The sequence below is a fragment of the Heterodontus francisci genome, chromosome 31 (genome assembly GCF_036365525.1).
Source record: "Heterodontus francisci isolate sHetFra1 chromosome 31, sHetFra1.hap1, whole genome shotgun sequence".
Classification (NCBI taxonomy): domain Eukaryota; kingdom Metazoa; phylum Chordata; class Chondrichthyes; order Heterodontiformes; family Heterodontidae; genus Heterodontus; species Heterodontus francisci.
Window position 1 is genome coordinate 26,457,794 of NC_090401.1, and position 10,596 is coordinate 26,468,389.

Here is a 10,596-nt window from a genome sequence, read left to right on the forward strand (position 1 = left end):
TTAGATGAGGGGAGCGATGGAATGGTAGATAAATTTGCAGATGACACAAAAATAGGTAGGAAAGTATGTTGTGAAGAGGACATAGAAGCTTGCAGACCAATATAGATAGGTTCAGTGAGGGGGCAGAAATCTGGCAGATGGAGTATAATGTGGGAAAATGTAAAGTTGTTCACTTTGGCAGGAAGAATAAAAAAGTAGAGTATTACTTAAATGGAGAATAACTGCAGAACTCTGAGGTACAGTGGGATCTAGGTGTTCTACTGCATGAGTCACAAAAAGTTAGTATGCAGGTACAGCAAGTAATGAAGAAGGCTAATGGAATGCTATCCTTTATTACTAGAGGAATTGAAAATAAAAATAAGGATGTTATGCTTCAGTTATACAGGGCATTGGTGAGACCACATCTCGAATACTGTGTGCAGTTTTGGTCTCCTTATTTAAGGAAGAATGTGAATGTGTTGGAGGCAGTTCAGAGGAAGTTTAATAGATTGATACCTGGCATGAGCGGGTTGTCTTATGAGGAAAGGTTGAATAGACTGGGCTTGTTTTCACTGGAGTTTAGAAGCGTGAGGGGAGACTTAATTGAAGTACATAAAATCCTGAACAGTCTTGACGAGGTGGATGTGGAAAGGATGTTTCCTGTTGTGGGGTGTCCAAAACTAGGGGTCACAGTTTTAAAATTAGGGGTCGCCCTTTAGGCACAGAGATGAGGAGACATTTTTTTTCTGAGGGTTGTGCAACTTTAGAACTCTCTGCCTCAGAAGGTGGTGAAAGCGGGGTCATTGAATAATTTTAAGATAGATTCTTGTTAGGCAAGAGAATCAAAGGTTATCAGGGGTAGAAGGGAGTGTGGAATTCGAAACACAAACAGATGAGCCATGATCTTATTGAATGGCAGATCAGGCCAGAGGGACTGAATGGCCTACTTCTGCTGCTAATTTGTATGTTCGTAAAACACAGTGAGGGGGGACAACACATAGGGACAACACGGGGAGAGCACAGAAAGGGGAACAGAGAGAGAGAGAGAAAGAGAAAGAAGGGAGAGAGAGCGATCAAGATCGTTCCTGACAGATGGACATCTATCCGTAATACTCCCCATTTGCTACAGTAAATATGCGGCATTGTACTTGTGCAAGCAAAAAAAAAAGACAGGTATCTCACAAAATCAGTACCCAACGTAGTGACGAGAAAGTAAGTCAATAAATTAGTCTTACTTACAGCTTCTTCACAAAAATGCAGATCTGATGTTTTTATTAGTAGTAAGATAAATTTTTAATGCATTTATCTTTCCAAAATTGTCTCACCAGCCCCCTATGTAAGACAAAAATTATAAAGTGGACCACCACACAAAAATGTTGGACACCCCTGCTGAAAGCCTTTATCCTTGTGTTTTTAAATAACCTAGCAGCTAGGTTATTTTAAAACACAAGTTTAAAGGCTTGTGTTATGTAAACTCATTTTAAAATGGAAAAAAGTCAAACATGGAATGTTTTGATTTTTGCACTCTGGCATGCATTACTTTCACTTAGGACACAAGCTCACTGACATTTGAAAGTTGCTGGACTTTTGCTTCTCTATAAATGTCACAATTGTGCTGCTATCCATTTGGAATCACATTGTTCCAGAAATTGGATTGAAGAGAAAACAGGCAAGAAAATCCAAGGTATCTCCAGAACACAGCACTGTAAGTTTTTCATGTATCCAAGAGTAGAATGTAATGGGATGAAGTGATGGCAGCAAAAACAGGATGCCATTGATCCATATACAATAGTTAGTAAATACAATGTAACGGATAGCTTTAGCAAACCTTAATCTACTACGAACTGTCTATGATGCCTTAACAAAATCCATGCTGCATTTGCAGTTTTAAAAACTGTCAGGGAAGACATAGTAAAAATTAAGTTTCAATTACCATGTTAGAAGCTGATTTCTTTGGGCTTCGAATTGGAGTAAAGGGCAAGGTTTGCAAGTATGTCAAATATCAGTAACTGCAATGTGCATCATTTACTATCCAGTTTGAGGGCAGATAACCTGAGCAGCCAATGTCATTTGAAACTTGTCTGCATCATATAATTTGTAAAATGTGCACCTTTGCTAACAGGTAAAAGATTTGGCTTGGACATAAATTGGTTGGTCTGGAGTACAATCTTAAAGATAGTGACTAAATATTTTGTAACTGAATAATACATGCAGTAACAACCTTTCAGCATTTTTCAGAAAAACTTTTTGTTCATAATTATCTTGTCAGAGCTGATTCAGAATCGACAGTGATAGACTGATATATCGACATAAGTAAATTTAAGAGATTGGCTTTATTGGAGGAACTGAAGGGTGCTCTTTATTTGTAATTGTGTTTATCGAATTTTGTCACTAGCTTTGGTGAGCAAATGACATTTTGCCTATGAGAGATTCTGTTATTTCCTTATTTTAGAATCCATTACCTAGTTTAACAGCCTGTTAAGATGAATAAACTAGTTTTGGCTACCAACCATTAATCTCTCTGTCCCTTCCTGTCCCACTCTGCTTTTCTGTTTTACATGACTCTTCTGAAGTGCTATCAGCTCTATCCTATAGAATCCTCCTGATTTAGAGATTAGTGCTATTCTGTTGTCTACCCTGTCTTCAGACATATTACAAGTAGGTGGAGAAGTTGCACAAACATTGGCGATCACAGGTTAAATTGTTTTGTGACAACAGCAGTGTGAGAAATGGTCCATATTCCTGTTGCTGATTTTTTTCTACTGCCTCACCTCATTAACCACAATGACAATCCTCTCCTTGAGTTTAATGGTTTATTGGATGAATTAGCACTCCTGCCACACTGTGAATCCATAGAGATCACCTCATAAGGTCCATCTACCACCTCATGACATGGTGTAGCTAACTCTATTCTCTAAACAAAGTAATTTGCAATGGCATTGCATACTATTTTTCTTGCTAGCTAGCTAATACAGCTGTGCTGCTCTCCATTGATGTTTGTATGCCTAGCTACATTATTTATAGGGAGAAATGTGTATTAAATGGGACTGTGTTTTGACAGCATTAGATTGGCTTTACACTTTATATACAGATTAATTGCCCCCATGTCTGTGGCTGTCAATAATTTTGTCAAACGTCCATGGTGCAGCATGTCGGTGCCTATCCCTGATCAATAAGGAAGAGGATATTTTTGGAGCTTCCTCCTCCCATTAGTTGTCACCACCATTCATGACTGGATGTGGCAGACCTGGAGAGTTTTGATTTGATCCATTGGGTGTAGGATTGCTTAGCTCTGCCTCTAGCATGCCGCTTCAGAATTTTAGCATGCATGTTGTCCTGTGTTTCAGCTTACCAATCTGGCACTTCTACATTCTTCATTGAACCAGGGTTGATCCCCTGTCTTGATTGTAATAGTAGAGCGAGAGATGTGCTCGGTTATGAGGTTACTGATTATAGTGGAATGCAATTCTGCTGATGGCCAATTTGGATGCCCAGTTTTGAGCTGCTAGATCTGTTCCAAATCGATTCCATTTAACACAGTGGTGTGCCACATTCCCACCAATACTGTCATGGACTGATGCATCTGTGACAGGTAGGCAAGGTGAACTAGCTTTTTAACATTTGTTGATTCTCTTGCCACCTGCTGCAAGTACAGTTTGGCACCCATGTCCTTCAGGACACATTCAACTTGGTCAGTCGTAGTGCTCCAAGCCATTCTTGGTGAGGGACCCTAACCCTAACCCTTCTCTCTCCAATAGCCCAGTTCAATTCTCATTCAGCAGTGTATCTATAGTTTCACCATTGAAATGGTCTCTCCCATAATTGTATAACTGAAGGCTGCATCAACTGGTCAGGTTTTCTGACTCCTCCCCCCCCCCCCCCCCCCTATTTTCCATCCATTGATGACAGCAGACCTGCTCTGTGTGAAGATTCAGTTAATCCATTCTCGTTGAAATAAACTGTACAATCTTGCTGTGCAACTGATGCATGACGCATGTAAATATTGAATATTGCAGTTAGTTGTAGTGAGAGTTATCGGTTATTGCTTGGTTTCAGCATCAAATTGATGTGTTTTCTCCTAGATTGGATGCTTAAGTAGCTAACATATCTGCATTAAAATCATTCTACTTTGTCTTGCTCCTGGCAATCCTTGGGATGTATTAAATAGATTCACCAGGTTGCTCATTCCTATCTCTCTGCCAGTGCTGCATCATTGAACCAGATTCTTGGAGGTGCATAACAGCTGACCAGGATAATGGTTGCCACCAGTTTTCCATCCCCTGTGAATTAACTACACCAGGCACCTTTGCTGGATGGTATAGCCCAGATAGAGAGCTCACTATGCAGACAATCACAGATACATATCCTTATCACACCACTGTGCCGCCTACTGAGGTGATCTTTATGCCCAGATGACTGCTGTAACTCAATGTGATAAAGAGATTTTAAGCTGATATTATGAAGGACATGTTCTAACCATTGGTATATTTGTTGCTTTTTATCTGCAGGATGGTGGTTTCAGGCCTGTGGCCCTTCCAACTTGAACGGCATGTATTATTCAGGCGGGATGAATACAATTCGATTTAATGGGATCAAGTGGCACTACTGGAAAGGGTCACATTACTCCCTCAAGTCCACCACTATGATGATTCGCCCTGTATCTTTCTGAGCAATGTACAGGGATCACTTTTCTGAGCAGCTAATGGAATTCCCCATCACATGTAAGGGATACTCTGCATCTGCCACACAACCACTGATTTAATTTTATTAAATCATTTAGCACAGACTGGTGGGACATATATATTAACGGCTTCGCCACCATTGCTATCAGCCTGCAGATTACAAGAAAATATTTTGTTAAAAAACTTTCCTGCGCATCTTCAGTGGTGAAAAGTTTGACAAGGAGACGCTCAGTGGAAAACTGGAAAGAGAATATTAAATGACTTGCCATTGAACTAGTTCTTGAAATAGAAAAGCCCTTCAGGGCTTCTTCTGTTCAACTTGAATGATGCAAAGGATGTGTTGCCCATTGACATAATCTAGATTCAGGGCAAAGCGTATTTGAAAGTGTTCCTTCTTGGTCAGCTGCCTTCAATGTTGTCTTTAATGCATCAACCTTCACATCTGCTTGCTCCTTCAATAGGTACTGAGTCAGATGACCACAGCGAATGGAAACCAATGCAGGGATGTAACATGCTTAACTATTTAACGTACAGAAAGTATTTGGGCACTTCTGCAGTAAATTCTTCTTCTTGAAGGAAACATTGCAAATCTACATTGTTATCTTTACCCATCTGTGTCTGTTTCAGATTTTTGAAGACAGCTAGTTTTCTGGGTAGGCTCAGTTCCATCAGCAGCCAACATGTACAGCCTGTTCCAAAAATCCCATTGCTTATTGGCTGCCACTGCATATTTGTGCTCCAGCAGATGTTCTATTTGCTGCAGACCCAGCTGTTTGCATCAATGTGTTTTGACATTTTTAATTTTGTTTTTTTTGATATAGCTATGATTAAATCAAATAAATGTGGAGAGCCTGATGACAGGCCATGTCATTGTCCTCTGTATACAAACATGGTTAAGGATCTTCCACTACATTATGCTTTGGTCATGTTGCTCCTTTGTAACGAGTCTCTGCTGTACAATTTGGTGTGCAAGTTTCTGCTGTGTGTGTGGATAGTGAGAAAACCTACCCAGTGCAACTTCTGTCTGTTATTGAGAGATCATTGTTTTTGCGGTGCATGGCTATTTCAGGAATAGGTAAATGTGCCTCCAGCTATTGCTCTTTGTCCCCAAGGGTCTTGTCAATCATCGAGCCAAAAATTAAGAGGAGGTCAGAGGTCTAAGCAAACAATCCAGCGAAATTCACACTGCTGCAAAAGATATTGTTTTGTTTGGAATGGTTATATCTGGGACACTCTTAAAGCAGTTAACTTTTGCTTACATGCCAATCTCTTTGTTCTTGCATCAAATGTAGGGCCACCTGCAGTTTTAAAATACTGCTATGATCCTATAATAAGCATAATTGTTGCTGTTTCACAGTATATAAACTCTGAATCATCCTGAGTGGCAAATCATAGCAATATCTGGGAGAGACTAATGGAGACTGAACACACTTTGTGTGAGAGGAGAAATAAGCCTTCCCTAAGTCACAGGATTTTCTGACTTTATTCTTGTGAACAGTGAAAGCAAAATATTATTTCTTCCACTTTCCCTGCTGTCTCGACTGTGAACCCTCTGGTACCAAGATAGCAGTGATTGACCAGCTTGCTGGCCTCTGATTGTGAAACTGCTGTGAGCAGCAGTGTGAGTGTGACCTGGGGTAATTTTCTCAGTTTCCCACCACCACCTCCCAACAAGCCCCCTACTCATCAGCCGCCACCTACTCATCAGCCACCCACTGCAAGAACACAGATGCAAGGTAGCAGGAGTATGACGCAGCTTGCAATGATTAATTTTTACAAAAATTGATAGACAGGTTTTTGCTGAATATTAACAACTGCCAGGTGTGAATTAAGGGACATCACTCCAAATTGTTAGTCTCTTATTTCACACGCCTCTCTGCGTAAAGTACAACATAGCTGTATATTCAAATGCTGGGATATTGTTCCAAGTAAAATATTGGGAGTGTGCCAATGACAGGTTGAACATTACAACAAGGTGGAGCAACAATGGGTTTTAGCAGAGACCTATTTAAGGATCACAAAACAAAACTATACTAAACTTACATTTCATAAAAAGCTTTGTTTCTAACAGAACTAACAAGACATAATTAAAAATGAGAATCTGTTAAATGCATCACAACAGGCTTATCCTATCCTTATGATAAAGAATCCATTAAGCCATCGGGAACTGATTTTGATTGTAGTGTATAAAAGGTCAAGAAAGTTTTCCTGCTTAAACATATCCATTAATTTTTTTTACTGGATTATTGAAATAAAGAATATTACAAATATTGATTTGTCAGTCATTACTTCCAGAAAATGGACACGGGCATGTTATAGCTTAATTATTTACCATTTCCAATATGTGCAAATAACGGAAAAGTTTACTACTACTTATTCTGCAAAAGAAAGTTAAATTAAATTGTCAAGCAATAACTAGGAAATGTTTTATATATTTTCATTTTTTTTAACTATTAAACATGAGCATACCATTTACAGCAGTTTTTGGATTAATTTAAGAAATAAAAATATCCAAACTTCTGTCTGTGCTTTCATATATCTTGTCTGCCAGCAATAGAAATGGATCAGCATTACAATGTTGTGACCTTTAGTTATGCATTCAAGCTGTAATATATATGTTTACCCAACATTCCAGTGTATATAAAAGATATACACATTTTTATTTATGCATTTTGCCACAGTAAAAGTTATCAGGTCAGAGTAGTGCTGTGATCAGAGCTCCTAAGTATTTTGTCAGTACACTGGTTGCCAATATAATTTTTCCCCATCCGACTGTTTCCTGATCTCTGCTGTAACATTAGGGGAGGCACGAGGCACAGACCAGCCACTTTCCCACAGTGGGTGGGGAGGATAAAACAGTTGCCTTGCAGGTGCTCTCTCACACCCTGGTGTCTGGTGGTACTACTATACAAATAAGAGGTCCCTCTTGCCTATAGCAAACTAGGTCAGAAATATGAAGTGTTAGCAGGTCCCGAGATGAGGAAGCAAAAACTAAAAATGATCAAGAAAGAAAAACAAATGTATTTTACACACAATGTGACAGTTGATTAAGTTATCAATAATTACTTGTATCATTATTGTACTCTTTCTTTACATGAAGTCAGATTTAGTAAGTTAAGAGCCACTTAAGTTTGGAAAACATGCCATACGTTGGTCACAGGTTTTCAGATTGGTTTGGATAACTTTGAACTTGTTTGTCCGTAAAGCACCGACAGAAAGGGCAACCACACATTGAATGTCCAGCTGGTCTGTGACCATAGGAAGTGAATCTTGCAGGTCTGCACCTGGTTCCCAGGCAGCTATGATGACTCCTTCGTTCTGTGAGAGTCCCAGGTGCCACATCTCTTCAGGCCCACATCCGGAATCTGTGGGTGGCTGCTGGGAGATAACTAGAACCATCTCCTAACACTGACCTGCATTGAACAGACCATTGGCATCTTGAAGATGTGCTTCCGTTGCCTTGATCGCTCAGCTGGTGCTCTCCAGTACAAGCCAGTCAGAGTGTCTTGTGTGTTGGTTGTCTGCTGCACCCTGTCCAACATGAAAATACAAAGAGGCCTGGAGATGGATGAAGAGTAGGAGCTGGAATGCCACTCCACCTCAGAGGAGGATGTGGAGGAGGAAGGGATCACTCAAGAGGTAGCCGGCACCCAGGCATTGGAAAAGACCCGACGATGTCATCCCAGATCTCAGGGCCAATGGCAGGCTGACATGGCCAGAAGGGCCATGCTAATTCAACAGCGTTTCACCTGTTCGCCTTCGAGCCCATATGACCGATGATCCCAGAACTCACCTTCCAGCATAGAGAGTTATCATTCTGTGATAACCCATGTCTGTGAAGTCCCATTACCAGCCATGACCATGGAAAATCAGGTTTCCACCGCCAACACTCTCCAACATCACAAAGCACAGAAGTACAGCAATCTCAGGTACCCATAGATGCCCCCATCCACCCAACAAAACTCCATCCCCCTTTTGACATGACACATCAAGAACACATATATCAGACTGATAACATAAACAAGTGAAATCAGGAGACACAATCACTGACCAAAGCAAGCAAAAGGACTGCTGGATGGAGCACTATCTAGAACTGTACTCCAGGGAAAATGTTGTCACTGATACCGCCCTCAATGCAGCCCAGTCTCTGCCAGTCATGGATGAGCTGGACGAACAGCCAACAAAATCAGAACTCAGTGATGCCATTGATTCTCTAGCCAATGGAAAAGCCCCTGGGAAAGGACGGCATTACCACTGAAATAATCAAGAGTGCCAAGCCTGCTATACTCCCAGCACTCCATGAACTGTTTTGCCTGTGCTGGGATGAGGGAGCTGTACCACAGGACATGCGTAATGCCAATATCATCACCCTCGATAAGAACAAGGGTGACCATGGTGACTGCAACAACTACCATGGAATCTCCCTGCTCAGCATAGTGGGGAAAGTCTTCGTTCAAGTCATTTTAAAGAGACTCCAGCAGCTGGCTGAGCGTATCTACCCTGAGGCACAGTGCGGCTTTCGAGCAGAGAGATCCAACATTGACATACTGTTCTCCCTTCGCCAGCTGCAGGAGAAATGCCGTGAAAAACAGATGCCCCTCAGAGGGAAGTGGAGGAGCATATATGTAGGGAAATCACAGATAGGTGCAGGAATTAGAGGGTTGTAATAGTAGGTGATTTTAACTTCCCTAATATTGACTGGGACTGCCTTAGTGCCAAGGGATCAGATGGGGAAGAATTTGTTAAGTGTGTCCAGGATAGTTTTCTGAAGCAGTATGTGGATGGCCCTACTAGAGAAGGGGCTACACTTGACCTCTGCTTAGGAAATGAGGATGGGCAGGTGGTTGATGTGTCAGTGGGGGAGCACTTTGGGACCAGTGACCATAACTCTATTAGCTTCAAGATAGTTATGGAAAAGGATAGGACTGGTCCTCATGTTGAAGTACTAAATTGGGGGAAGGCTAATTTCGATGGCATCAGACAGGAACTCTCAAAAGTTGAATGGGAGAGGCTGTTTACAGGTAAAGGGACATCTGACAAGTGGGAGGCTTTTAAAAGTGAGATAGAAAGAGTTCAGGGCAGGCATGTCCCTGTTAGATGGAAGGTCAAGGCTAGCAAGTTTAGGGAAGCTTGAGTGATATTGTGGGTCTGGTCAGGAGAAAGAAGGAGGCATATGTCAGGTATAGGCAGCTGGGATCAAGCGAGTCACTCGAGGAGTATAGGAGATGTAGGACTACACTAAAGAAGGAAATTAGGAGGGCGAAATGGGGCCATGAGATTTCCCTGGCAGATAAGATAAAGGAGAATCCTAAAAGATTCTATAAGTATATTAAGAGTAAAAGGGTAGCTAGGGAGAGAGTAGGTCCCCTTAAGGATCAGTGTGGTAATCTATGTGTGGAGCCACGGGAAATGGGCGAGGTCTTAAATGAATACTTCTCGTCTGTATTTACAGTGGAGAAGGTCATGGAAGCTAGTGAGTTCAAGGGAGGGAACAACGATTTCCTGGAGCATATCAACATTACAAAGGAGGGGGTATTGGAAGTTTTGAAGCGCATCAAGGTGGATACATCCCCAGGGCCTGACCAGGTGTATCCTAGGATGCTATGGGAAGCAAGGGAGGAAATTGCTGGGGCCCAAGCAGAGATTCCTGTATCATCGTTAGCCACGGTGAGGTACCGGAAGACTGGAGGATAGCTAATGTTGTGCCTTTATTTAAGAAGGGCAGCAGGGATAAGCCAGGGAACTACAGGCCGGTGAGCCTTACATCAGTGGTGGGAAAGTTATTGGAAGAGATTCTGAGAGATAGGATTTATATGTATTTGGAAAGGCATGGTCTGATTAGGGATAGTCAGCATGGCTTTGTGCGTGGGAAATCATGTCTCACAAATTTGATTGAGTTTTTCGAGGAGGTGACCAAGAGGATTGATGAGGGCAG

General features: G+C 41.5%; 1 protein-coding gene across 2 annotated transcripts in view; it reads left to right on the forward strand.

Moving 5' to 3' along the window:
* LOC137347099 (angiopoietin-2-like) overlaps positions 1-6,931 on the forward strand; it is a 218,154-nt gene extending 211,223 nt beyond the window's left edge. For both annotated transcript variants that reach the window (XM_068011190.1, XM_068011191.1), the window contains one exon: positions 4,488-6,931. In XM_068011190.1, coding sequence (XP_067867291.1) covers positions 4,488-4,648 — 161 coding nt within the window. In that variant the 3' untranslated portion in view covers positions 4,649-6,931. The remainder of the gene's footprint in view (positions 1-4,487) is intronic.
* The last annotated feature ends 3,665 nt before the right edge of the window (positions 6,932-10,596 follow it).